Source organism: Spinacia oleracea, chromosome 4, assembly GCF_020520425.1.
Source record: "Spinacia oleracea cultivar Varoflay chromosome 4, BTI_SOV_V1, whole genome shotgun sequence".
NCBI lineage: Eukaryota > Viridiplantae > Streptophyta > Magnoliopsida > Caryophyllales > Amaranthaceae > Spinacia > Spinacia oleracea.
The window spans coordinates 64,588,616-64,616,065 of record NC_079490.1 but is presented as its reverse complement, the minus strand read 5'-3'; the positions used below and the strand labels follow the sequence as shown (position 1 = coordinate 64,616,065).

The 27,450-nt window shown below is 36.1% G+C and overlaps 5 protein-coding genes across 8 annotated transcripts; 3 read left to right on the top strand and 2 right to left on the bottom strand.

Annotated features, from left to right (window-relative positions):
- Nucleotides 1-354: 354 nt before the first annotated feature.
- Nucleotides 355-4,045, bottom strand: LOC130459744 (uncharacterized). Its single transcript, XM_056827272.1, has 3 exons — nucleotides 799-4,045; nucleotides 522-710; nucleotides 355-427 (listed from the first exon to the last, which is right to left on the bottom strand). Exons 1-3 carry the CDS (start codon nucleotides 1,060-1,062, stop codon nucleotides 386-388), a joined length of 495 nt encoding a protein of 164 aa, XP_056683250.1. The 5' UTR covers nucleotides 1,063-4,045; the 3' UTR covers nucleotides 355-385.
- LOC130471586 (uncharacterized) lies at nucleotides 1,195-3,473 on the bottom strand. Its single transcript, XM_056841800.1, has 4 exons — nucleotides 2,780-3,473; nucleotides 2,413-2,712; nucleotides 1,921-2,371; nucleotides 1,195-1,825 (listed from the first exon to the last, which is right to left on the bottom strand). The coding sequence occupies exons 1-4, from the start codon at nucleotides 3,471-3,473 to the stop codon at nucleotides 1,195-1,197; spliced, it is 2,076 nt and encodes a 691-aa protein (XP_056697778.1).
- A 138-nt stretch (nucleotides 4,046-4,183) lies between the features above and the next one.
- On the top strand, nucleotides 4,184-9,083 carry LOC110776229 (protochlorophyllide reductase). Of its 2 annotated transcripts, none has more exons than XM_021980782.2 (5): nucleotides 4,184-4,473; nucleotides 4,581-4,676; nucleotides 7,710-8,232; nucleotides 8,306-8,664; nucleotides 8,748-9,083. In XM_021980782.2, exons 1-5 carry the CDS (start codon nucleotides 4,420-4,422, stop codon nucleotides 8,901-8,903), a joined length of 1,188 nt encoding a protein of 395 aa, XP_021836474.1. In that variant the 5' UTR covers nucleotides 4,184-4,419; the 3' UTR covers nucleotides 8,904-9,083. The 2 variants fall into 2 exon arrangements, with proteins under 2 accessions (XP_021836474.1, XP_021836475.1); XM_021980783.2 differs by having other exon boundaries at nucleotides 4,280-4,473; nucleotides 7,713-8,232.
- Nucleotides 9,084-9,164: 81 nt separating this feature from the next.
- On the top strand, nucleotides 9,165-12,608 carry LOC110776228 (probable polyol transporter 4). 3 transcript variants are annotated; one of them, XM_021980780.2, is made up of 3 exons: nucleotides 9,165-9,306; nucleotides 10,417-10,655; nucleotides 11,082-12,608. In XM_021980780.2, the coding sequence occupies exons 2-3, from the start codon at nucleotides 10,451-10,453 to the stop codon at nucleotides 12,437-12,439; spliced, it is 1,563 nt and encodes a 520-aa protein (XP_021836472.1). In that variant the 5' UTR covers nucleotides 9,165-9,306; nucleotides 10,417-10,450; the 3' UTR covers nucleotides 12,440-12,608. The 3 variants fall into 3 exon arrangements, with proteins under 3 accessions (XP_021836472.1, XP_056683248.1, XP_021836473.1); XM_056827270.1 differs by having other exon boundaries at nucleotides 9,167-9,306; nucleotides 10,342-10,655; XM_021980781.2 differs by lacking the exon at nucleotides 9,165-9,306 and having other exon boundaries at nucleotides 10,520-10,655; nucleotides 11,060-12,608.
- Nucleotides 12,609-13,507: 899 nt separating this feature from the next.
- Nucleotides 13,508-25,898, top strand: LOC110776230 (protein FAR1-RELATED SEQUENCE 5-like). The gene is made up of 6 exons (XM_056841799.1): nucleotides 13,508-13,616; nucleotides 14,957-15,064; nucleotides 15,146-15,459; nucleotides 24,809-25,098; nucleotides 25,244-25,387; nucleotides 25,742-25,898. Exons 1-6 carry the CDS (start codon nucleotides 13,508-13,510, stop codon nucleotides 25,896-25,898), a joined length of 1,122 nt encoding a protein of 373 aa, XP_056697777.1.
- The last annotated feature ends 1,552 nt before the right edge of the window (nucleotides 25,899-27,450 follow it).

Sequence of the window (27,450 nt, the reverse complement as noted above, 5' to 3'; positions counted from 1 at the left end):
GGGCTCTAAGTGCAGACTGAACACCTGATCCAGGAGTCTTAGTCTTGTTTCCTCCAGTAGCACGGAGTTTGATACGGAGAGCAGTGATGCCAAGTTCCTGAAATACAGAGCATAAAATAGAAATATTAACAAACTATCAGATAATATGTCCCTTAAGATAACAAAGTAGATCAGATATGCACCTTGCAACGTATGCAATGCATTTTTACACTCAACTCATAGCTCATCAAATAGAATGATTATAATCCCATATCAGGTAATCCCAACTCCAAAGTGATGAGTCATTTTATACATTTATCAAAGTAGTATTGTCTAGCTTACAAGTAGAAAAATGAATTTACAGAAATGAGTTTACCTGGAATTTAAAATGTTTTGCACCCTCTGATCAATCTCGATTGCAGAGGACTCTATTTTTGTTAGCCAAATCCTTGCAACAAGAGTATGGCTTATTAGTTGGTAAGTTTACTTGATTTTATTGTAAAAAGAATGAGTTCAACATGGAGGTTTTAAGAAAATAATACCTGTAATGCTTGAGAGTATATATAGTTTCTTCCTTTTGGAGCAATAAAGCTATGATTAGAGGAAGTAACACTATTTTGTGTTGATTGTGATGGTAATTGAGCATTGTCATTCATTATTGTCGTTGACCGCAAAGTTTGCTCTCCCCCATAATCTATGTAGTAAGCAGCTTGCCTCCTTGGTTGATTAATCTATGAGAAATTAAAACAAAAACCATTAACATAATGCAGCATATATAATATAAATGATTGTTTCAAGGAGTTAAGTGAGTGAACTTACTGAGGTTACCCTCTGAAACTCATTAGGATATGTCATCAACCCTACCCCTCTTTGATGCATTTGGGGTGCAGGAGGGGCATGGTCATTTGATGCAGGAGGTATATTAACAGTGACAAGGGAGGCTTGTTTCTTCCCCTTTTTCTTATGTTGTAGGGGATGGTGAATTGGAGGGGGCTCTTCGGTTACTCTTAAGTTGCATCTTCTTTTGTTATGTCCTTGCTCTCCACATACAATGCATTTCATTATCATGCCAGTCTTCCTCATTTTACCATTGCTAGTAACTTCTCCAACCTGTTTTTTTCTAGCTATTTGTGGTCTACCTCTAACCTTCTTAAATGGAGGGGCCAAAATTGGTTCTGCTAGTGAAATTGGCCATTCATTAGGTCCATTTAAAGGCTACAAAGGATAATCATAAGCCTTCAAATATTCAAGTTTAGTAAAACAACTTGCAACATATTGCTCGGGATGTTCCACTGACTTCCAAATGGCAGCAATTGCGTGTTTGCAAGGAACTCCGCTAAGTTGCCATGCATTGCAGCTGCAAGTTCTATCCCTTAGATCAATAACATATTTAGTTTGATCAATCCCTTCTCTCACACCAAACTTAAACCTCCCATCCCAAAATGCAGACCACCCCCTTGACTTTAACTTGTTCTCTTCCAACTTTTTTTGAATTCTCGGACAAATAAAACACTCTTTCTTGCTGATGAAATCTCTCTTCTTAAATAACCTCTCCATGATACTCTCCCTTATGTCCTCTAGCATAGTAATGATTGGTTTGTGCCTAGAGTTAAGAATATATGCATTGAAGACCTCACTCATGTTATTGTCTATGTTATCACAACAAGATTGAGGTGTGTAGAATGCCCTGCACCATTTACTGTAATTCCTTTTCAGCAAGTCATTTGCTGCAGCATCAAAAACTTTTTTAAAAGCTTCAATATTTTCACGGAAAACATTTTCAGTTGTACTTTTGGCAATCCTCCAGAACCATTTCCTGAGTTCTTGCCCCCCACCAAACACGCCCCTAAAATTACAGTAGACATGTCTAGCACAACACCTAACTTCTGCTTGCTTCCATATTTCACTAACAGCTTTCACTAAACCCTTTTTTGATCTGACATTAAGGTATAACCTGCACCATCATTCGTACCTAGGTCTTGAGCTAAGAGTTCCAAAAACCAACCCCAACTATCACCACTTTCAACCTCCACAACAGCCCATGCAATCGGAAACATTTGATTGTTTCCATTTCTCCCGACGGCTACTAGAAGTTGCCCACCAAACGGACCTTTCAAAAAGCAACCATCTAGTGAAATAAATGGTCTACATCCTGCAAGAAACCCTTTCCTCAATGCTTCAAAACAAAAGTACACTCGTTGAAATTCTCCGTTGTCTAATTTCAAAACAACTGTATTGTTAGAGTTCGCCTTAAATATCTCCAACGCATATCTGTGTAATAAGCCATATTGTTCTCGATACTCACCAAGAATCATAGCTTGTCCCTTTTTCCTAGCCTTAACTGCTAGCCAGATGGAAATCTTTAAACCCCAATCACACCACACATGCTCCACTATTTCTCGCAATTTCATATATGGGTTAATCTTAACTTACTAGCATAAGTTGAAGCAACCCATGACGAAGAAATCATTGTCACCTTGTTCTTTCTACCACAAATATGCTCAGCATGATGTGTTTTAATCTGAAAAGTTCTTTTACCAGTAGCCCAAGAAGCCCAAATTCTCCATTTGCAACCTTGTACTTTACAATCGGCTCCGATCCTATTTTTTTTGTTTGTACTCAAATGCACATCCCTCCCATGAAAAATACTATAGTCTGTTATTGCTTTTCTCAACTGCTCTGCATTATCAAATTCTTGCCCAACATAGAACACAGTTTCTTGAGGTGTTGTCCCTTGTTTGTATTTTTGGAACATTGAAGATCTTTTTTTTTTTGGGTGGTGCTGGCACTATATACCCACAATCTTCCTCATCGGAGGCTTCGTCAGGACTGTCCAGGTCAGTAGAATCTTCATATTCACTATCCAAATCATCAGGTTGCTTCCTTTTGTTTTGTGCCACTCTTTCAAGTTGCTTAAGTTCCTCCTCGTAGTCCCTTTCAGTTTTCTTAGCTTGTTTAACCTTTTCTATTGCATCAACAACCTCTTCATCATCCATATCACTACCGTCTTCATCATAATCAATTCCATCATCTAGTATAGGTGTGATATGATTCTCAAAATCATTATCATCCTCGTTATCGTGTTGTAACAACTCAGTAAAAGTCATAGTACTAGTATTGGCATATATTTCATCATGAAAATAATTTCCTAAGTCAACAATATAGCATGGTTCATGATTATTATTTAAGTTATGTTCACAATAAACATGAATCAGACTATACTCAAGCAAGAGACTTACAAAAGGATCGAATGTCGCATGATCATATCCAAGGAACCTAATACCATCAACCATAGTTTTCCTAGGATCCAAATAATGCAACTTACTTAGATTAGTGTACCCCAAATTTAATACTAATTTTTTGAGATATAATGCATCTAAATCCTCTGCCAAATCATTGAATATTGTGGTAGACCCACCCTCGTACTCCATACTGCCACAATTTGATTTCCAACATCCACCGTGATGAACAACGATGCATGGTTTTGGTTCCATTGCAACAATGTAAGTACCTGTTATGAATTCACACAGATTTTGGTCGAATTTCCTTCAAAAAATTGAAACTTTTACATGAAGTCCTAAGCCCTAAACCCTAACAAGTTACATATACAAATAGATGTCTAGTGACGTTAAATGTCTAAATTGCAAAGAAAGAACGTAAATTAGATGTAATACCTGGCTGAGATTAGCGTGAATTCTTTGAAAGAGACTGGAGATTTTCGCTTAGGGTCGTCCAAGAGTCAGGAGTCTGCTCTAACTTGTATTTTCTATCTCTTTTTTTTTTTTAAAAAAAAATAGCTTTGTTTAATGAAATTTAATTTACTTGCTTGTTTTAATGTAAACGCTAATATTAGTTAAATCAAACTCACCAGAAATAATCAATTTTCCACCGCCAATCCCCAAATAATGAAAAATAAAAGGTGAGTCCCCAAACGATGAAAATAAAGAAAGATGAGTCCCTAAAAATATATTTTACTCCTCCTTAGTCATATTATCTAAATACTTCAAACATAGCAATATTTTGTCAAAGGTGACATGGCAATTTAATTTCAACTTGATGCATCACCCTTGCAACACATCTTACAAGTTCGTAAATTGCGACTTTTATCATTTCGCTAGATAATGTACATTGGAGAATTTTCGCATCGCAGAACGGTCCAAACAGCCTAAAATAAATAAAATTACGGAGTATTAAATTTTGACGTTTGCATTAGCCGTTCAGCACTCTAGAAATTTCAAAAATCCAATATGAAATCTTGATTGGTTTATCTTGTTGACGTGGCCAATCCATCAACGGTCCTAATCCGCCCCACCTTATCTTGCTCAGCATCTAAAAATATCATAAAAAACATCCGCAATTCTTCTTTCAATGTCTCATTTCATCGTCCTAAATTAAATTAAAATTTTTAAATCAACTTATATAACTTAGTTGAAGAAATAAATGGCGCTACAAGCAGCTTCTTTGGTACCTTCTTCAGTCTCATTTCATAAAGAGGTATGTTTATGATAATCTTGCAATTTTATCATTAAATTAATGTTAATTTTGGTTATCTGTTTTTTTTTTTTATGAAATGTTAAAAGTTTTGGTTGGAATGATATCAGGGGAAATGCATTGGTTTTAAAGAGACATCCTTTTTTGGGGTTTCATTTTCTGATCATTTGAAGGCTGAATTTCATGCTCCATCTTTGAGAATCAAGGTGAATATTTTTTTGTTTGGTTCTGAAATTTGAGCTGTTGCTTTATTTTGATTGAATTGGTACTGGATTCTTTTGTTTGGGATGTTGTTCTATACTTCTATGTTACTACGAATTGGGCACTTCAATAGTACGACAAATGGTCACACTGGTACAAGTTCAAGTGTTTAAATAGGTCGTTTCATTATAAGTTGCCATGTTTTTTTTGTCGAAAATGAAGTGTTTGTTAGCTAAATAAGTAATTGGAACGACTTAACTGGATATTGCGTAATACGAACTGAAACAATTGTCGTGCCGTGGCCGGACCACTGCTCTAAAAGACAATTCCGCGCTACCTCCGATGCAGTAGAACGCTTGCGGTTGCCCTCCAGGGTTTACACGACACCGAGAATTATGTGCACTCACAATCCCCGATTGGAGACCAGAATATTTGCCCAGAAAGAGAGGAATTTGAGAGAGAGATTGATTGTAAGTTTCTGTATATTTTTGTGGAAATGAACGATGAATTTATAGTGAGGCTTTTGGGAAGCTGTAACAGCAAAAAACGGCTAGTGGAGAAGTTACGGGAGTAATGGGGAACTGCAACAGTCATAAAACGGCTAGTGGGGAGTAATGACGTGATTAGTGGAGAAGTTACGGGAGTAATGGGGAACTGCAACAGTCATAAAACGGCTAGTGGGGAGTAATGGAGCAGTTTCCAAAGTTAGTGGGTTGATTAAGTCTTCTCCCACAAAACCCACCCCACGCCCGCGAACCGCATTCGCCAAGTACCAAGTACCAAGTACCAAGTACCAAGTACCAAGTACCAAGTACCAAGTACCAAGGCCCAAGGCCCAAGGCCCAAGGCCCTCGCCCGAGCCCGGCCCGGCCCGGCGCGCGCGCGTGTGTGTGTTGTGACCACCCATGCCACTCACATGCTTTCTTAAACAAATGTTTCCCTCAAACCCCCAAATATAAACATTGAATATGGTTTGTGTTTTTCCCATGTGGGACTTTTCATATTCCCACATTTTCCCACTCATTTTCTTTTGTTGTCTCACTAGGATTTCCAACAATCCCCCACAGGTCCGAAGATGAGAAGAAAAAGAAAGAAGTAAAAGAATTGAATTTCTGGGCAAAACAAACAATTGAATAGGTGTCAATGTCTTGCGACTTGAATTGACACTTAGTGACATTCAAGCTAGAATCTCTTTCCTACCAAGTGACTTTCGTATTGAACTTAATAGGGGGTTAGAAACTCATTACTCAAAGCACACAATTGAACATGTATGATATTCTGAATCTCCGCCAATAAAAGTGACGCATTATACTGGCCATACGTCCATAACCTGGATGCTCATAGGTGCTCTAGAGAATAGCCCATGCAATTCTCATAGGAAGCGGCCTCACTTCCACACCTAAGTAGGTGAATCCCATCAAGTGTGAGCTACATCACACCACCAAAAATATGGATATGGGTTCATTAAGAGCCGTATGCTCAACCTCGTTCAATAATAGCAAGCACATCATAAAATCTAAGGGATGGACAGAAAATAAAATTTGTGCTTCTGAATTATTACATAATGTTCCCCTTTGAACTCATGGTGAGTAGGAGTTCATTACCTTACAATTCATCCAATGGGCCTCAAGCCCATCCCCTCCGACGTTTCCAAAACTAGTTTCTTACATAGGCCTTTCGTTAACGGATCCGCGATGTTCTTTTCGGACTTGACATAGTCCAGTGATATCACTCCACTTGACAGCAATTCTTTGACAGCCTCGTGCCTCAAACGAATGTGTCTTTTCTTTCCATTGTAGGCTTGGTTGTTTGCCACGGCAATAGCAGATTGCGAATCACAATGAAGTGCAACTGAAGGAGCTGGCTTCCCCCACAGTGGAATATCTGCAAGCACGTTCCTCAACCATTCTGCCTCATGACCTGCCAATTCAAGAGCAATAAACTCAGATTCCATAGTAGACATAGCAGTACAAGATTGCTTACAGGATTTCCAAGAGACAGCTCCACCCCCTAGGGTGAAGACATAACCACTAGTGGAGTTGACTTCATCATTTCCAGATACCCAGTTGGCATCACAATAACCCTCCAATGCTCCTGGAAATTTGGAGTAATGCAATCCCCAATCCATGGTACCCCTTAGGTACCTAAGCAATCGCCTTAACGCACCCCAATGCTCATTGCTTGGGTTATGGGTGTACCTGCTCAATCTACTTACAGAATAGGCAATGTCAGGTCTAGTATAGTTAATGAGAAACATAACACTACCAATAATTTTAGCATACTCAGATTGACAAACAGGATCACCTTTGTTTTTCTTTAAATGAATGCTTATATCATAAGGGGTCTTGATTGGATCGACATAAAATGAATCAAACTTTTTAAGAAGCTTTTCAACATAGTGAGCTTGGCTGAGACAAATGCCATTTGGAGTTCTAATAATTTTCACTCCCAAAATCACATCTGCCTCACCCATATCTTTCATTTCAAATTTTGAACTCAAGAATTCTTTTGTTTCATTCACTCGATCCAAATCAGTACCAAAAATTAGCATGTCATCCACATAAAGACAAATAATCACACAACCAGAAGAATCATGTTTATAATAAACGCAAGAATCACCTTCATTTACATGATAGCCATTACTAGTCATCGTCTTGTCAAACTTGTCATGCCATTGCTTAGGCGCTTGCTTAAGCCCATACAATGACTTGACCAGTTTACAAACTTTGTTTTCTTGACCTGGAACAACAAAACCTTCAGGTTGAACCATATAAATCTCTTCATCTAAATCACCATTTAAAAATGCAGTTTTCACATCCATTTGATGCACAACAAGATCATGAATGCATGCAAGAGCAATTAAGGTTCTAATGGTTGCAATCTTAGTTACAGGAGAGTATGTATCAAAATAATCAATGGGTGCGTTTGCTTAAGACGCTTAAGACTGATGCACCGGTTTGTATGTTTTTGCCATGTTGGTGTGTACCAAAGATAATCATTTCATATACCTGTATTGACGTTACATAGTACTTTAACAGCAGGAATCCAGAAATGGGATGATTAAAGCTCAAGCAGTAACGGAATCACCATCAATCAACCAAGCAACCCCCGAAGGTAAGAAGACATTAAGAAAAGGAAATGTGGTTATTACAGGAGCCTCATCTGGGCTAGGCTTAGCCACCGCCAAGGCCCTCTCAATGATGGGAAATTGGAACGTAACCATGGCTTGTAGAGATTTCCTTAAAGCAGAGAAGGCAGCTAAGAGAGTAGGTATGGCCAAAGGGACCTACTCTGTCATGCACCTAGACCTTGCTTCCCTCGAAAGCGTTCGACAATTTGTGGATAACTTCCGCCGTTCTGGTAAACCACTCGATGTTTTGGTTTGCAATGCAGCTGTGTATTTGCCTACTGATAAAGACCCAACTTTTACTGCTGACGGCTTTGAGCTAAGTGTTGGGACCAACCACCTTGGGCATTTTCTTCTATCAAGGTTGCTCCTCGATGACTTAAAACAGTCGGACTACCCATTAAAACGCCTTATCATTGTCGGCTCTATCACAGGTAACTTTCTGCATTATCATTTTATTTTGGATCTGAAATTTATGCAAATATTTTACTGTTGATTTTATTACAGGTAACTCAAACACGGTCGCTGGGAATGTCCCCCCAAAGGCCAACCTCGGAGATCTGAGGGGACTTGCCGGAGGGCTGAATGGAGTAAACACCTCATCAATGATTGACGGAGGTGAGTTTGATGGTGCAAAGGCCTACAAAGACAGCAAAGTCTGTAACATGCTCAGTATGCTAGAGTTCCACAAGCGGTTCCACGAAGAAACTGGAATTACCTTTTCATCTCTCTATCCTGGATGTATAGCTGAGACTGGTCTGTTCAGGAATCATGTTGCGTTGTTTAGAACTCTTTTCCCACCCTTCCAAAAATACATTACAAAAGGTTATGTTTCTGAAGAAGAGGCTGGAAAACGGCTTGCACAGGTTAGTTTAAATCATTTAGCACGGTACCACAAGATTATAAAACTATTTTCCCAGGAGCTGATTTGTAAAATATTTTGTAACAGGTGGTCAGTGATCCGAGCTTAACGAAATCAGGGGTTTACTGGAGCTGGAACAACAATTCTAAATCATTTGAAAATGAGCTATCAAAGGAAGCTAGCGATGAAGAGAAAGCAAAGAAATTGTGGGAGGTCAGCGAAAAGCTTGTTGGATTGGCTTAGGAAATTTTCATATGTTACGAATGTCAGCAGCCAAGTATCCAACAGTAATGATCTCAGTCGATAGGTTATGTAGTTCAAAGATAATGTAGAAATAAAGGAAGCAGTTCAGTGTATGAAATCAGGGGTAAAAAAAAGTCATTTTAAGCTTCAATTGATGATCTTATTCTGGTTGGTTTTATAGTTTCTGTCTTTCTAATTTGTCATTCATTTTTTCCTTTACATATCACCCGATAACAATTGATGCTCACCTTTTTTTTCTTTTCTTTCATCGGTATAAACTGTGAGTCTGTTACGACCAACAAAAGTTTTGCAGATATTTCTTCTCGTAACGTTAGTTCGTTGGATCATTTGGATGGCTGTCAACCTGTCACCATACGTACTGGGTTTTTCTGCTTTTTTTTGGGTAAGAAAGCACTAGCTTGCCTAAAAGGCCTAAATATAACCAATTCTTCAGTTCTTTTCCATACACTGTCGTAGTTTCTTTCTTCACAGTATCATATTGTGTACAGTTTCATCATCTATTTCGTACTGTATATAGTATTGCATTCTGAAAAGGGGCATTCCTTGTATCCTGGAGGCTATACACTGCTGTTATAGTTTCTCAGATCATCTTCTTCCATAAACTGCGCCTTTAAAGCCTCTTCTACTCCAAGTCATTTCTTGTATGCTGGAGGCTAAGCTAATGCTTTTTTAGTGGTGAAGTTGCCTGACCATTGCCGAAGTTTATATAGAAGTACATAGAGTTGAAGTAATAACCACAGAACATATGCCTGTGATCATTATGATTGGCACAAATTAAAAAAAAGGCAGTACTATGGACTTCGATTTTCTGAAGTCTGTCTCTAGTACACAGCCTGGCCCGCAGAAATAACGAAAATTTCCACCGCAGAAACTGATGTTGCAGCTCCCATGAATGGTATATTGGTATACATCTTTTCCTTGCAGTTCCGAATGGCCAGGTCCCTAGGGACGCAAGGGTCAACAACCCTGATCGGTGGCTATTGAGCGCTAACTTATCGTCATAACGGCATAAGCAAGCAACAATAGTATAATATCTCTGGAAGTTTGTGCAATACACATGCTTAAGGATGTATAAAAATTTGGAGGAGAAAAAAAGGAAGTTGGTGTAAATGTGTAATAGTCAGAGGAACCAGTCATACAATTCTGTTGACCTGAAAGAATATTCCACATTTTATAACTTCCATACTTTTGTTCTACTTATTCTTATTTATTTATTTTCAGTATTTTAATCTATGCAACTTGAATCAATATTTTACAACTTCCATAAACTCAGATCTTTGAAATTATTTCTGTATTGATTTTTGTCAGCAGCTTCAGCCATAATACATGGATTTATTTAAAAATCAACCCCCATCCTTCTCTCATAAAAAGAAAAAATAAAATAACTCAGGAAATAGAACCTTTTTCATCTTTATAGCTACTACAGAAAGGAGGATGAATCAATAAAGCTTTGCATTTGTATCGTGTGTTCGCCTTTTTCCCTCCTCTTCAGAAGGCGGCAGCTGAGCCAACTGAAGTCAGGAGATATGGGGTTGCTAAATGGAAATTCAGAAATGTCCAACATTGAGATGGGAAGTCAAAATAAGTACAACAGGATGGATTCTGAAGTTGGAGAGCATGACAATGAATCTTCAAGTTACCATCAGGAGCAAGATAAGATAAACAGTACCAGAAATTATGTTATGACTTGCGCCTTTTTCGCTTCTGTCAATTCTGTTCTTCTTGGTTACGGTATGTAAGCTTTCTAGATGTTTGACTTTAATGATTCAATTTTGTTATAGTGAAATCAGGGTTCTTTAGTTTAGTTAACCAATATAATGATAATTGAACAACAAGTATATAAGGGTGGAAGGAATTCATTTAACTCAATTCATAACAATGATTGATAAAATCTAATCTGACCCTTGTTACCTTTCATTACTGAATTTAAATCTAGAAAATGATATGAATGAATGCCCATGGCCAATCAGGTGTAGTTTTCCTTTAACATATTGTTAATTATACATGTTTATATTAATGTGGACAACAGAAATGAATCCTTCAAATCATGTCCAGAAAACCCACTCCTGAAAAGACAATACCTTTCCCTTCTGTTTATTTTTAATTTTTTTTTCCATATATTGAATTTATATCAGGTGAGACCTTTTGTTGATTCAGATGTTGGTGTAATGAGTGGAGCAATCATATTTATCCAGGAAGAATTAAAGATAACCGAGGTGCAACAAGAAGTATTAGTAGGGTGTTTGAGTATTGTTTCGTTGATAGGTAGTCTGGTAGGAGGAAGAACATCTGATGCAATTGGAAGGAAATGGACGATGGGTATAGGAGCAATCATATTTCAATTAGGAGGTTTGATAATGACTGTTGCTAATTCTTTCCAGATCTTAATGGTTGGAAGACTTTTATCAGGGATTGGTATCGGGTTTGGAGCAACCATCATGGGTGTTTACATAGCTGAGATAGCGCCTGCTAGCTCAAGAGGATTTCTCACTACATTTCCTGAGATCTGCATCAATCTTGGAATCCTTCTGGGTTATGTCTCAAACTATGCATTTTCAGGTCTTCCTGCAAATATCAACTGGAGGGTAATGCTTGCTTTAGGGGTACTCCCTTCTGTAATCATAGGATTTGCACTCTTGGTAATCCCAGAATCACCACGTTGGTTGGTTCTTCAAGATAGAGTTAATGAAGCAAGAACGATATTAATGAAAACGATTGGAGATGAAAAGGAAGTAGCGGAAAGACTTGATGACATTCTAAAAACTGCCAGCAAAGCGAAATCCAACAACTCTCAAGAGAAAGCTGTTTGGCGTGAAATTGTAAAGCCTAGTCATGCAGTTTATAAAATGCTTGCTGCTGGTGTTGGGTTACAGTGTTTCCAACAAATCACAGGAATAGATGCATTAGTTTATTACAGTCCAACGATTCTTAAAACAGCTGGGATAGAGGGTAACTCTCAGCTCTTAGCAGCTACAATTTCTGTTGGAGTTACAAAGACAGCTGCGATACTAGTTGCCCTTTTACTCATTGATAGAATTGGTAGAAAGCCGCTGTTGTATACCAGCACGATTGGGATAACCATTTGCTTGTTTTGTATATCACTGAGTTTGCCATTCATGGGAAAAGGACCAATTGGGATTGCATTGGCAATATTATTTATCTGTGGCGATGTCGCCTTCTTTTCAATAGGAATAGGTCCAATTTGCTGGGTTTTGACTTCAGAGATTTATCCGTTGAGGATACGAGCTCAAGCAGTAGCTGTTGGTTTTGCGGCTAACAGGGTCTGCAGTGGGCTTGTTAGCTTGTCCTTCCTGTCTGTTTCCAACGCCATTTCAGTGCCCGGGACGTTCTTGGTGTTTTGTGCGTTTTCTGCACTTTCGGTAGTGTTTGTCCATAAGTTTATTCCAGAAACAAAAGGAAAGACACTAGAGGAAATCGAGTCTTTGTTCCAAGAGAGAGAGAGATTAAAGGAGGGTCACTTAGACCTCGCAGACACTCGGCATTTAGTATCATAAAAGTTTAGTACCAACATTTGTTAATTCAATGACATTGGCCATACATTGTTTTCTTGTACAAATATTCATGTACCTAGAAGCAGGGAAACAAATCAGATTCAGATTGCAAACAAAAATTATAGTTGTTTATCTTAGGGGTTTTTCGTTCAATACTATTTCCTTCTCTTAATTCTGTTCTTTATGCCTATGCTATGTTTTCTAACATGATACTATGTCTCAAGTTGACTTTTTCGCTTTAATCTTGGTCAAAGTTGTTATTAAATGAAACAGATCATTCCTGGTATGCCAGATGCTAGACACTGATGTTGTTAAGTTTCTAGGATCATCTTTTTTCTGGAAAAGGAGCCCTTAAATCCCCTTTATGTCCAAGTCAAATGCTAAGGTCATGTTCTCTCATCATGTCATTGTTACTTATTAGATCAGATTTTATTAAATCAGAGCATCCCTGCAACATTTAGACCAGAGGAGGACATTTTTTACTTCACCTTTTTTTTTGAGGGAAAAGTTAGGCTAAAAGTATTATCGGAAATCAAGTTCCACCAAAGATTGTGATGCTTTGTGGAAAGGAGTTCATCATAAAAATTCCGTACTACCACGGGTATCCCACCATACCACATGGTGAGCTACCGTGTTGTCTACCATTTTCACATGAGAAATTAAAAAGCCTTCAAAGGACCTTGCTAAGCTGCTAATATCATCATATAAAAGACATTTTAGGAGAGAAACCTTTGATGTTGTTATCGATCGGTGGAACCACATTCAGAGTCGCAATTTGGATGGTGCAGGCGTGTGCACCTAGATCTAGATGCACCGAGATTAAAACGCAAACATTTTAAAACAAAACGCGTGTTTTCATTAATTCTGCAGATAAAAAGAACATGTTCCACTTTACAAAAGAACATCATATGCTCTGTTCTTCTCTGTTTAGTTTTCGCGATTTTTTTTTGTTGTTCGCTCCTTTTTGCGGGTATTTATATGTCTGGACTTCATAATTTTGAATTTAAAAAGTGTGAAGAGGAGAGAGAAAGCTTACATTTGTGTTTAAATTGTTTTTAGAGAGAGAAAGTGATGGAAAATTCTCAAATATTCCATGATTTATCTGTTTCAACATCAGTTTCGAATGATTCTTCTTCTTCTTCTCATTCAAATTCTTCAGCTGAAAATCAGACTTACGAAGGTATTTTTTCAATTTGTAATAACGAATTGCAATTTTTTTTTGATTTTATGATTTCGATTTCGTAATAATCGTACTTTTTATGTTATTGGTGATTGTAATTACTTTGATTAATCTAATATTGAATTTCATTCTTCGTTGATTTTGGAGATTGTTGATAATGAAGGTTACGAATTGTTTTTTTCGTTGATTTTGCATTTTATGTCATTTATGTGGTGAAATTGATTGTGTAATAACTAGTATAATTAAGGAATATACGTTTGGTTATGTTCGTTTGCGGAAAAGAACATTAAATCATTTCAGAAGAACATATGTCGGTATCAAAAGAACATGTTTAGAATACGTATTGAGACGTTCCTTTTTATATATTTGACTTTTCAGAAAGAACAAGTGAATGTATTTAACGTACAAATGTTTGTATTAAAAGAACATATTGAATTTTTAATAAGTGCTCTTTTACCGTGTGCTAACAGTTTTAGGTTTGTCTTTTAAATCTACAATGTTTGTTCTTTTAGTCGTAATAGGTTGTTCTTTTTATTCTTTAAAATACATTTAAAATAAAAATAAAAAGAACATCATCTCATCAAATCTACACTGATTGTTCTTTTAACTATTCATTGATTGTTCTTTTAATGCCTAGTGTTCTTTTCAGTCTACATGGACTGTTCGTTTACTCTTCATGCATTATTCTTTTCAATAGCTACTATTCTTTTGATTCTTCATTGGTTGTTCTTTTATATCCGCACAGATTGTTCTTTTAAGTTTTTATGAGTCTACATTGGTTGTTCTTTTAAATCTGAACAAATTGTTCTTTTAAGTTTTAATGTGTTCTTTCGATTGACTACACTGATTGTTCTTTTAACTCTGCATTGATTGTTCTTTTAATGCCTAGCTAGTGTTCTTTTAAGTCTATATGGACAGTTCTTTATTCTTGATGCATTGTTCTTTTTAAGTCTACATTGATTTTTTTTTTAAACAACTACTGTTCTTTTTACTCTTCATTTGTTGTTCTTTTTAATCTACACGAATTATTGTTTTAAGTTTTTATGAGTCTACATTAGTTGTTCTTTTTAAATATGCACAAATTGTTCTTTAAAATTTTAATGTGTTCTTTTGATTGAGTTCTTTTTCTGATTATTTTATAAATTTCCAGATATTTTAAATAATGCGCTTAATAATTCAGACAAAATGATGCTAATGAGGATCCACTATCCTATGTGGTTGTTGGCCAAGGTATATGAATTGCACTTTTACTTGTTTGTTACAATGTTATTTTACTTCTATTGTTTGTTCCTTTATCTTATTTCTGATGTTCTTTGGGTTCTTTTTTTATCGTCATGCAGATTTTGAAGAACCAGTTTCATTAGAGGGAAGTGTAGTTAAGGATGATGATGAGGCGTATGAGTTATACAACAGTCATGCATTTAGGAAAGGTTTTGGTACTAGGAAGGGTAAAAAGTAGTATAGAAGTGGTACTAGAATAGTTCGACAACGGTTTTTTGTTTGTGCATATGAGGGGTTTAAAAATCCAGATGTTGTTGTGCCTAAATCCTTTAAAAAAATTGATAGGAGAACTGGATGCAAGGCTTCAGTTCAGTTTGATGTTGATAAGAAAACTGGAGTGTATGTTCTTTCTAAACATTGTCGTCTGCATAACCATTCAATGGTTCCTGCTAATAAGAAATACCTTATTAGGTCATATAGGCACATTTCAAAAGAACAGTTGGCTTTTCTTACTACTTTTACTTGTAGTGACACTACGCTTGCTGATATTCTTAGAGCTATGATGAAAAAAGTTTGTGGTGAGGCGCATTTAGGCTTCACTGTTCCCGATGCGTATGATGCTGTTTTTGAAGGAAATATATCCTTCACCCAAGGTGCATTAGTCAATACCAAGGTTCAGATTAATTACGAACAATTAATTCAGTGAGATTAAGTGATCGGAACAGCTAGTTGGAGCAATGCTTCCGATCAGTGAGTTCTAATCTATATTAGGCTCGCAGCTTACTCTTGACTTAACCTATAAGGTCACACCATTGGCATGTAACAGATCACTGGATTAAATAAATCGGAAACTCATTTAATAGCTTTTTGGGAAATTAGTTCGGAAAACATAATTATACGATTTAACATTGGATCGTTAAATCGTATATCGTATTGCGTATATTCGTAAGCTAGGCGAGACGAATAATCGTATCGTACGGCATTGGATCGTCAAGTACGAAACGATAAACAAATTGTCGAAGGATAATTTAATCGCAACACGAAAGCAACCCACGAGCCGGAGTGCACAGCGCGCATGACAATGCAGCACTGGCCCAAAGGCCTTGGCTGTGTGGCGCGTGCGGATCAAAGGAGAGGGGAGCAGCAGCGGCATGCGGCCCACGGCCCAGCAGTGCGCGCCTGCTGCTTGCTTCGCGTGTGGGCTTGGCCGGCCAACTTGGTTGGCTTGCCTACCAAGTTGGTTGGCTTGCTTATTATGACTACTAGGTTATCCTAATAACCTCAGTACACTTTTCCAACACACACAATTCAGTTTACACATCAAACCCTAAGGAAGAGAGAGAAATCCTAATTCTCTCTTAGCCTCCATGAATGTGTTCTTCCCAAAAAGCACAAACTATTGAATATTGTCTAAGCTACGATTATCAAGACGGATATGAACGTGTCGGTGAACCAAATAGAGGAACGCCAATTGGAGTTCTTTTTTCGTGTTCGTTGATAATAAACTCGGGAAAACACGCTTCGAATGTAAGTATGCTTAATCTGTGCTTTATACATGTTTCCTGGCTTTGGGGATCTTCCGCACATGTTATATGTATTTAACCGTATTCCCCTACATGGTATCATGAGCCTTATGTATTCAAAATATTTTTTAGCATGATTTATTGTTTTTGTTGTTGTCGAACTTTTTGGATTTTTTATTGAATTTTTCGAATTATTATGGATTATTGGATGAATCGTATAATAAGTTCTGAATTCAAAACGTTTTGTATTTTCGACTTTTCTGACCCTAATCTGATTGAAAACGATTTTCTAAGATCAACTCTTGTGAACGGAATTGCAAAAACAGGCCTCGAAGTATGTGTTTTTGGGCGTTTTAGTTAATTTTCATATTAAAATTAACAAATTTGGAAAGTTTTTCAATTAATCGGTCGAGCTAAACTACTCAGAATTGCCTGAAATTTTGACACACTGCTGTTGGGTATATTTTAAAATTATGGTAAAAATTTCGGCCATTTTTGTTAAGTATAAACCCTAATTTTGCTTTCCCCAAATTCGTAAATTTTAGATCGCTAATTGATTTTTTAAATAATTTGGATCTGGAAATTTGGTTAATTGGGAAAGGGAATATAATTTCATATTAAGGGGCAGTTATTAAAAATTATTGGATTAAAATTTTAATTAGATTCGTTAATTTTAATCAACACTTAAACCAAATTGGTAAAAATCTGAAATTTAAATGTTTAGAACGATTTAAAGTTTTAGATTCGATTATCAAAACGTTCAAATTTTTTATTGACATTGTTCGTTCGTTAAAATTTGAATAAAGTTAGCCTAGATTTAATAAATTTTGCAAAATCGGATTGTTGTAAAAATTACTTAAATCATAAAGTTGTTATTTTTCGAAAATAAAAATTATTAATTTTGTGAAAAATAACTAAATGCAAATATGTTCGTGAAATTGAATTTTTTTTAATTAGTTGGTTCGTTTGCACGAACCAAAGGCACGAACAAAAAGGGGTGTGCGGTGCGTGTGGCTCGTCGTAGCCATGCAGGCTGCCTCCCCGTAGCCAAGCCACAACAACGCGGGCAACAGCAAGCGAGCTGCGTGCCGCGCGCGCTGGGTGGAGTGAGCGAGCAAGGCAACGAGCCTTGGCTTGCGAGCTGTGAGCAAGCAAGGGCAAGGGTGCCTTGCCTTGCGCGCACCGTCGAGCATCACAACAACGAGCAGCATGTCACGAAGTAGGGACGAGCTGCGGCAGTGTGTGCGAGGGCTTGCGGGGCATGGGCGACGAGCTCATGGGCCTCGTAGGCCACACAGCACGAGGCAGTGTTGGGCTGGGCGCAAGCCTAGCCCGCATTGCACAATTTTGGGCATTTTTGTTTCGTTGGGCTTTAAAATTTGATATTTGCATTAAAATGGCTAACGGGATAATTAATTAATTATTTTATTTAACTTGGGCGGGGCCGTGAGTTTAATTTAATATTTAAATATTTATTTATCCGGAATAATTATTGGTTTGAGTGGGAGCCGCTTAATGAAATTAAAATGAAATAATTATTTTAATTATTTCGTAGGTCGCTTTATTTTAATTAAATTAAAATTTAATTAGAATAAATTCTAAGGATTAATAATTTGAAATTTATTAATCTTTTAGGACGCGTTTATGTAAACGTGAATTTTAAATAATTCACGTAAATACTTGCATATTTAATTGGGCCATTCGTTTTAGGATACGAATTGGTGAATGCATAGAATGCATATTTTATGTAATGCAGGTACTCCAAGTGACTAGTATGGCCAATCTAGGATAGTTAAATACGGTTTGCGAACCGTTTTATCTTTGAATGTAAAGTTTTAAATATGGTCTGCGTACCATTGAAATTTTGATGTAATTTTATTATTTCAAGTATTTCTAAGTTTAGAAATTTAAGTTAGCATTGAATGAAGATTCAAGACGATGCCAAGCTAACAAGATGGTGAAGAAGATTGGATGCTTCAAGACAAGAGTTTGGGCCATACTAGTTCACCAATTTAGTTTATGCACTATATATTATGCTTGAATGAATATATTATGCATGAATGTTGTTTGTATGCTCGATTAGATTTAGTTCACTAAATAATCGAAACAACATAGAAACAACTAGGTCCAAAGTAATATTGAGTTTATGAGTTGTCTTCCAAATCAAGCACTTACAAAAATCTAAGGATCTAACATAGTAGGTTTACGCCAAAGCGAGGTGCTATTTTAGTTGACTTAGATGGTAAGGCGTCTCAAAGGAGCACGTTGATTGTGGTGTTAACTCAAACAATAATGGCATATGTTGTGGGAATGGGATAAATTATGGTATTAATTTATTAACCAAGAGTAATTTGGAGATTACTAGCAATAGGTTTTGCTTACCTAGAATCTTAAAAGACTTAAGACATGCCAAAGCTGCTTAAGGATTTAGGACTTTTAGGGTCTTGGAATCGTTTCATTCATTATGGACCATGTTTTATTTTTTGCATGAATGAAATGTTTAATAGCTTTAATGATTACGTGAATGCTTTTATTCAAGTTATTGAAGTATGATGAATGTTTTCTTTGGTAGTTCATTTTGTAGAATTGTAAATTTTCAACTTTGTTGCGTCCGGATAATAGAACTGCGATATTTCCTCGATCAATTGGTAACTAATTTTGAGAGCGATTCTCAAAGAAAAGGAAAGTGAGACTGTATCTTGAATGTTGTTTTCTTATAGTGATCTTCATGGTTGTTTCCCAACTAAAATTTGAATGGTAGACCAATTAGACCTCATATATTCATAATATTGGGTAGTTTTGGAATAATGAAGTATTGAGTTAAAGACTCATGTATTACCAATGGTTAACAACCAATTTTCTTTTGATTCAATAAATGAACTAGACTCATTGGATTTTGTCATTCAAAGTGAATAAAAGAAAGGGACTTTGCAAGCATAACAAAGTAAGAAGATCAAGCAAAGAGTAAAATCTTTTGGACTATAAGAAAACGTGCTAGAAAGGATGGAAAACGGGAACAAAAGAAATGAATTTAGATATTCTATTTCTACCTAAAAGTTTGTGTTAGAAACGACTTAGCAAATAAACTCCTATGGTATTAGATTACCGCTTGAGGTTCTAACTCTTGTTAAGAACTCAAATTCCGGGAGCTAAGTCTGGTTATTGACCTACAAGTGGGAAATGAAGCAAAGTTGTGCAACATTAATTGTAGGGTCATCATGTTTGTTTTAAAGTCCTTCTAAAGGCTGGAACTTAATGGTATTATGTTCCATTAATCATCATAAACAATTTTTGTTTGGACAACAAAAAGACTCACATTCAAAGTAAACAAAAACATTCGTTGAGCGTTTATTTGAATGAAATGGTCATTTAAGGGTTGAGTCATATGATTGATTAATAAAAAAAAAACAAATCTCTTTACACTGAAACTTCAAATCAAACATTTTGATTTGTGTTCCACATATCTTTGGCAATGTCATACGACCATATCAACAAGACAACATTCTAAGATTCCATGGAATGGATTTCTGAAAGTTGGTTAATCTAAGACACGTGGGTCTTGCTTGTTGAACATGACATCGAAATGGACAATTGTTAGAAGAGTCTAGACAATTATGTTCGTGGGCCAAAGATGGATTTTATGACTTACCTATTTCACAAGAAATTGAGAAAATATGGCTATATTTATTCAACGTGAAATATGTGAAATGCTTCAATGCGATTCACAAAAGGGTAAAAAATCAACTTGGCAAGAATTTTGGAACATCTAGGCTGGGTCAAGGTGATGTTTGCATGAACCAAGAAATATTATATAGATTATTTATATGGAATTATGACAATCGAAGCTCCATATATAAGAATATGTTATGTCCAAATGGAGAAATCGGAATCCATTCGATTAACAATAATCACGACTATTTTGCGATATAGTTTCTAAATGATACTCCCAAGTGACTATCACACTAAACAAAGTTGTCAAAGCTAAGGATAAGATGTCTTAAGGATTGAACTTCGGTTCAGTACATCTTTTCAGTACATATATATCTAGGGTCCAGTGGGAGTTAGTGTTTACATCAAACAAACTCAAGAATAGATATATGTTTCTTTATGAGCGACTCATAGAAACAAAAGGTATTGGTTCTACCACAAATCTGAGAACATATAGTTGTTGCTCTAGATAATGACTTTTAGGAAACCATCATATTTCCAAAAAGGCAAGTGGGAGAAAAATGACCTCGAAGTGACCGCAAAAGGACTTCGAGTCAAGCAACAAACAAATGTAGGATACTTAGGAGTCTTTGGAAAATCTCCGTACTTAGAAGCCTTTAAAAGAGCTTCAGGAAGACTTTAGAAGTGCTTCAAGAGAATCCTAATACTCAAAGGACTTGCGTACGTAATATCTTTATAGACACTAACGTTTGATGTTCAATACCTATGTAAATCGTATAAGGAATAGAATTCAACCAAGATAGATACATATATATCTTGAGGAATGAAAACTATGAAGACTTTGGAAAGTGCTTCAAGAACATACGACTTACAGGTTAGCTACGACGAATTAAAAATTCCCAAATATGGTTTGAGGCCATCAGAAATATAAGTATGGTTCGAGGCCATACAAAATGGTTTGAGGCCATTTTATCCAAAGTATCTTCATCTTAAAGAATAAAAATCTATGATTTGGTTTATTTGCATAAAGGGTTCACTCCCATTAGTTGCAAACATGTTTTCTAAACATACAAGGTTTATTTGCATAAAGGGTTCACTCCCATTAGTTGCAAACATGTTTTCTAAACATACAAGGTTGATTTGCATACAGGGTTCACTCCCATTGGTTGCAAACATGTTTTCAAAACATACAAAGATGATATTGTATACACATACAAAAGAAAAGCTAGATTGGTGGTTAAAGATTATAAACAACTTCACGACGTTGATAATGTTGAAATCTTTTTCACCAAGTCGGAATTCTTGAACTATTTTGGATAAATCTAGTAATCATTGCATATGGAAATATGGCAATTGGAAAATGAAACACCTTCCTCAATTGGACTTGTAGAAAGGAATTGTGTAAATCACACAATGTAAAAGTTTTGGATGCTAGATAAAAGAGCAAGCTTAAGAAATCTATTCGCAGATTAAAGCATGCAAGTGGGAATTGGAACATATTTTTGAACAAGGCTATTGAGCAATCATGGCTCTATGAAAACATGGATCATCTTGTAGATGAGGAGTTTAGTGGGAGGTAAGTTAAATTTATTGGTTCTATATATATATGAGATACACATCTCTCTATTGAAAATGACATTCAAATTCTAAATGGTTAGATTTGAAAGTATTTGTCAATATTAGAACCATGGCGAAACTTAGAACATAGTGGGTTAAAGATCTATTGGATAGGATATAAAGCTTTGTTTGGATTCTGTAAAAGTAATTACTAAATCAAACACAATTGAGAGACTCAAAAGAGACTCTCAACCCATATGAGTAAGTCTAAGTAATGAATGCTTAACTAAGTATGAAGTTAGGTTGTTATCACTAAAGTTAAGCATGAAGGACCTTGAAGAGGTGCCTTCACCTTATATCACATGGAAATGCCAAGATTTTAGCAAGATTCAGTATCTCTTGAAACAGAATAAAGCTAAAGTTACATGGATAGATTTTAAAATGCGAATGGTTTTTTCATTACAATCAATCATGTATGATGTGATATATAGATCGCCAAGATAACTCGTGAACATTGGATCGTGACGACTTCATACCAATCTCTATTGATCAAATCAAAGATCATTAGAACCATATCAAGAACATCCAATACATTTGGATATACGATGAACACTTGATAAGCGGAAGTGAAGATGAACTAGAGTTTTGATGCTACATGCATTTGCCTAAGCAAAAGTTGAATCTTGTTGTTAGGAAAACCACAAACAAACACGGGCAATTAGGCGTCGTGATTAAAAGGTGGTAACATAGGTTATAAACCATATGTGATGCATGGGAAACTGAATCAATGATTAGTTTCCAAGTTCTCAGTTGAAAGATGTATCTCCCACATCTCTGTGAACTAGTTGGAACATTCCAAAAGGAAAGCATCATTTGAAATTCTACATAATTGAAATGAATTCATTATTGGCAAAGAAGAAATGAAAAGAGAATCGTTTTTTAGTGGGAGTTCTTCCATGAACTCAGGTTGATCACAAGTCTTCTATCTGGATAATTTTCTATTTTAAATATGATTATCATCCTAAACAGCAACGAAAGACTAGATCATTCTATAAACATATTCAAAGATCTTTTCATCTTACATCGAAAGGCTTTCGATAGAAAAGATGCTAAGAATAGCAAAGTATGATAAACTAAACCTCCGCATCGAATGAGATACAACACTCATATGCAGAAATGGAATCAAGTTTGAGTTCCATGAATATTTTAAGTATTGGGTGAAAGGCCTATATCTGTAAAACATTAAATGCTTGATTTTGGGTTAGAGGCCCACAAATTGGTAAGCATTTGGTTTAAACATTTATCATTTATGAAATTATATTTCATATATCATTTAATCTTGGTTTAGTATTAAATGACGAAGTCCAAGTGATTCAAAATATTCAAATGTGATGTCAAGATGGATTCTTCGACAAAGAAACACCCATAAGTGAACTTGAATATTGAAGTCACAAAGGATCCGTAATCCAGGTCATTGAAAGGTGGACGACCAATGACTAATGAAGATTAGATTGCAAGTAGATTTGTAGTTCGGTTTCTTGAACTAGATTGACTGGATGTCAGAATCTTTTGCATAGATACTTATTGGATCTTGTATCGGATTGACCATGAGAACACTTTAAGAGATTAAAGTCATGTCATAAGTAGTTCTCATTAATGGTGATTGGACCCTATTCCTCAGAACCTGAGTAGTTATGGCTGCTTGTTTCAGAATTAGTTCGCTTTAATGCTCGCTAAACGTCGCATCGTAAAAGGAGGCTATAAAAGCATTTATTGGGCTTACTATGAATCAAAGTAAAGTGTTCATAAGTTACAAGAAGGGATTATCCTCCTATATTTGATAGGATATGGTGTTGATGTTGTACAAGGCCTCTCAAAGAGTTAGATACAGTGAAAATGCATGGCCGTGCTCAGAATGGTTAAGGCTTAACCTTCTGTAAAAGTTTAACAGTTGAACTCTGTAATTTGAGAAACACTTCTGGACCTAATAAGGATGGCTTGGATGTTACCTTATGTTCAGTAAGTAACACCAAGAGACAAAGGAATAGGAATTCACACTTGTCTGAATGACGAGTGGGAGACTAAAGGAAATATGTCCTTCGCCCAAGGTGCATTAGTCAATACCAAGGTTCAGATTAATTACGAACAATTAATTCAGTGAGATTAAGTGATCAGAACAGCTAGCTGGAGCAATGCTTCCGATCAGTGAGTTCTAATCTATATTAGGCTCACAGCTTACTGTTGACCGAACCTATAAGGTCACACCATTGGCATGTAACAGATCACCGGATTAAATGAATCGTAAATTCATTTAATAGCTTTTTGGGAAATTAGTTCGGTTAAACATAATTATAAGATTTAACATTGGATCGTGAAAATCGTATATCGTATTGCGTATATTCGTAAGATAGGCAAGATGAATAATCGTATCATACGACATTGGATCGTCAAGTACGAAACGATAAACAAATTGTCGAAGGATAATTTAATCGCAACACGAAAGAAACCCACGAGCCGGAGCGCACAAGCGCAAGGCCCATGGGCGCAACGCACATGACAATGCAGTGCTGGCCCAAAGGCCTTGGCTGTGTGGCGCGCGCTGATCAAAGGAGAGGGGAGCAGCAGCGGCACGCGGCCCACGACCCAACAGTGCGCGCTTGCTGCTTGCTTCGCGTGTGGGCTTGGCCGGCCAAGTTGGTTGGCTTGCCCATCAAGTTAGTTGGCTTTCTTATTATGACTACTAGGTTATTCTAATAACCTCAATACACTTTTCCAACACACACAATTCAGTTTACACATCAAACCCTAAGGAAGAGAGAGAAACCCTAATTCTCTCTTAGCCTCCACGGATGTGTTCTTCCCAAAAAGCACAAACTCTTGAATATTGTCTAAGCTACGATTATCAAAAAGGATCTGAACGTGTCGGTGAACCAAATAGAGGAACGACAATCGGAGTTCTTTGTTCGTGTTCGTTGATATTAAACTCGGGAAAACACGCTTCGAATGTAAGTATGCTTAATCTGTGCTTTATATATGTTTCCTGGCTTTGGGGATCTTCCGCACATGTTATATGTATTTAACTGAATTCCCCTACAGTTTTGGCAGAGCAGAAGAAAAATTTGGATGGTTGTGATTCAAATCAGTTGATCAAATGGTTTGCTATGAAACAAACTAATGAACATCATTTTTTATTATGATTTTCAACTTAATGAAATGAATCAGTTGACCAATTTTTTTTGGAGAGATGGAAGAATGCGGTCTGATTATGAAGCATTTGGTGATTTATTGATTCATGATACGACTTATCGTACTAATAAATACGATATGATTTGTGGGCCTTTTGTTGGAATGAATCTTCACACCCAAAATATCATGTTTGGAGTTGGTTTTATATTGTATAAGAAGGCAGGTAGTTTTGACTGGCTTTTTAATTCTTTTTTGACTTCCATGGGAGGGAAGCAAACTGTGACTATCATGACTGATCAATGTTCTGCCATGGACAAGGCTATAAGGTAATGTTCGTTTAGGATGTTTGTATGTTCGTTCATCAAACATTTTTGTTCTTTTATATTTTTGTACAAATTTTTATGTTATTTTTCGTTTGTCTTTCTGTTTAGTTTATTTATTTATATATTGTTTTGGTTTATGTTTTTTTAGGGAAGTGTTTCCAAAATCGAGGCATCAGTTGTGTATGTGGCACATTGGAGAAAATGCAGTTGTAAACATCAAAGGTGTTATGGCCAAAGAAGGATTCAAACGTCAGTTTGATTATGTTTTGAAATATAGTGACACAGTTGTTGAGTTCGAGCATTATTGGAATAGACTGATTAGTTCTTCTAGAATTTTATTTTGTTCATTTCATTCCAGAACATGTTCTTTCTATTGTTAGGTACTGTTCTTTTTCTTGCTTGACGAAACTTGTTCTTTTAATCTGAAAGTTCTTTTCTTTAATTAATAGAGTCTATACTTCTTGTACTGTGATTGTTTGTTCTTTCCTTTCCCTCACATCTTATTTGTTGTTCTTTTCAAGTTTTATTGAACTGTATGTTTCTGTTATTGTTCTTTTTGTTCTCTTCATTTGTTCTTTATTTTACTTAGGGTGTTCGTTTAGTGTCCCTGATTGTTCTTTTGTTCTCCTTATTTGTTCTTTTGTAGTTTTTTGGCTGATTACAATTGCGCTAAACATTCATGGATAATAAGGTTATATAGTTTGAAGGAGAAATGGTGTCCTGCATATAACAAAGAGTGGTTTTCTGGGGGTGTTTTATCTTCTCAAAGGAGTGATCGAGACTACAAATCATTCTATTTCTAGGAGGTTGCATAAAACCAACGGTTTATGTGATTTTTATAAGTGTTTTTTGGAGAAGTAAGGAGCACACGGGAGATTATAATTCTACTACTGGTAATAAGTATTATGCATGTTCGGATAACATGTTATGTTTGCATGCCCGGGATGTGTACACTATTGCAACATATTTGATATTTGAGCAACGATTCATCAAAGCCGTTGGTTTGAGGAGTGAACGGATTCGTTTTGAGTATCCAGTTTCTGAGTATATTGTTGGGAATCCTACAAAGGATTTCATTAGACACAATGTCAGATTTAATGAGTTAGACATGGATGTTGATTGTACTTGCAAGTCATTTGGAGAAATAGTCATTCTTTGTTCTCATATCCTTCGAGTTTTTATTGTCCATAATGTTGAAAGGCTTCCCAATCGATACATTATGAAGAGATGGACAAAAGAGGCTATGAATACAATTGTTGAGGAGGGAGAAGATAGAGATAATGAAGTAAGTGTTGTTTCTGCATCGGTGTGGAGGATGCAAACCATTAGGAGTTGCATTAAAGTTATAAATGAAGCTCAACACTATCCGGCTGCAAGGGAGATTATTGATACAGGTGTGCTGGATATGTCAACTAAAGTTAAGGAGTACATTGGTGGAGTTGGAGGGGCTGATGATTCATCAAACAATTTCGTGCGCAATGAAACTTTACTTGATGCTTTTGAGCTTTCAACATAACCAGTTTTGCAGGAACCGATTGTTGAGGAACCGATTGTTGAAGAAGTTATTCCAACAATGATTAAAAATCCACCAAAGAGAATTAAGAAGAACAAGAAAGGGAATGAAAAGACTAATGAGAGGAATGTTAGGCCAAAAGGAATTGTTGAGAAGAAACGCAATAAATTGAAAGGTTGGAACAAGAGAAGAGAAAGACATGTTGATAATTTGAGGGAGGAAACGCAGTCTACTGATCAGGCGAAGTGTTCTATTTCATATTATTAATTTGTTCTTTTGTTTCTCAAATTTGTTCTTTTTGGTTTTCCTTGTTCGTTTTTTCTCTATTGTTGTTCTAGATGTTCTTTTACTCTCAGTTTAACATGTTCTATTGAAATTTTTTTTATGTTCTTTTTGTTCTCTAAAATGTTCTATTTATTGATGAAAGAACATAAAACAATCTACTGATCAGGTGAAGTGTTCTATTTCATATATTCATTTGTTCTTTTGTTTCTCAAATTTGTTCTTTTTAGTTTTCCTTTTTCGTTTTTTCTCTATTTTTGTTCTAGATGTTCTTTTACTTTCAGTTTAACATGTTCTATTGAAATTGTTTTATGTTCTTTTTCACCTCAAAAATGTTCTTTTTATGGATGAAAGAACATAAAACAATGTTCTGATCAGGTGAAGTGTTCTATTTCATATCTTAATTTGTTCTTTTGTTTCTCTAATTTCTTCTTTTTGGTTATGCTTGTTCTTTTTTTCTATGTTGTTGTTCTAGATTTCTTTTACTTTCAGTTAAACATGTTCTATTGAAATTGTTTTACGTTCTTTTTCATCTCTTAAATATTCTTTTTGACCCCTTT

Excerpts from the sequence above, each read along its gene's own strand:
- LOC130459744 (XM_056827272.1), bottom strand. The coding sequence starts at position 1,062 with ATGAGGAAGACTGGCATGATAATGAAATGCATTGTATGTGGAGAGCAA. Across the intron at positions 711-798 it reads AGTTTCAGAGGGTAACCTCA|ATTAATCAACCAAGGAGGCA; the intron begins GTAAGTTCACTC and ends AATTTCTCATAG. Across the intron at positions 428-521 it reads TATACTCTCAAGCATTACAG|GATTTGGCTAACAAAAATAG; the intron begins GTATTATTTTCT and ends TCTTGTTGCAAG.
- LOC130471586 (XM_056841800.1), bottom strand. The coding sequence starts at position 3,473 with ATGGAACCAAAACCATGCATCGTTGTTCATCACGGTGGATGTTGGAAA. Across the intron at positions 2,372-2,412 it reads GGTTGCTTCAACTTATGCTA|TGGAGCATGTGTGGTGTGAT; the intron begins GTAAGTTAAGAT and ends TGCGAGAAATAG. Across the intron at positions 1,826-1,920 it reads GGTGCAGGTTATACCTTAAT|GGGCGTGTTTGGTGGGGGGC; the intron begins GTCAGATCAAAA and ends CTGTAATTTTAG.
- LOC110776229 (XM_021980782.2), top strand. The coding sequence starts at position 4,420 with ATGGCGCTACAAGCAGCTTCTTTGGTACCTTCTTCAGTCTCATTTCAT. Across the intron at positions 4,474-4,580 it reads CAGTCTCATTTCATAAAGAG|GGGAAATGCATTGGTTTTAA; the intron begins GTATGTTTATGA and ends GAATGATATCAG. Across the intron at positions 8,665-8,747 it reads CTGGAAAACGGCTTGCACAG|GTGGTCAGTGATCCGAGCTT; the intron begins GTTAGTTTAAAT and ends ATTTTGTAACAG.
- LOC110776228 (XM_021980780.2), top strand. The coding sequence starts at position 10,451 with ATGGGGTTGCTAAATGGAAATTCAGAAATGTCCAACATTGAGATGGGA. Across the intron at positions 10,656-11,081 it reads TTCTGTTCTTCTTGGTTACG|ATGTTGGTGTAATGAGTGGA; the intron begins GTATGTAAGCTT and ends TTGTTGATTCAG.
- LOC110776230 (XM_056841799.1), top strand. The coding sequence starts at position 13,508 with ATGGAAAATTCTCAAATATTCCATGATTTATCTGTTTCAACATCAGTT. Across the intron at positions 15,460-24,808 it reads TTCCCGATGCGTATGATGCT|TTGACCAATTTTTTTTGGAG; the intron begins GTTTTTGAAGGA and ends GAAATGAATCAG. Across the intron at positions 25,388-25,741 it reads TATAGTGACACAGTTGTTGA|TTTTTTGGCTGATTACAATT; the intron begins GTTCGAGCATTA and ends GTTCTTTTGTAG.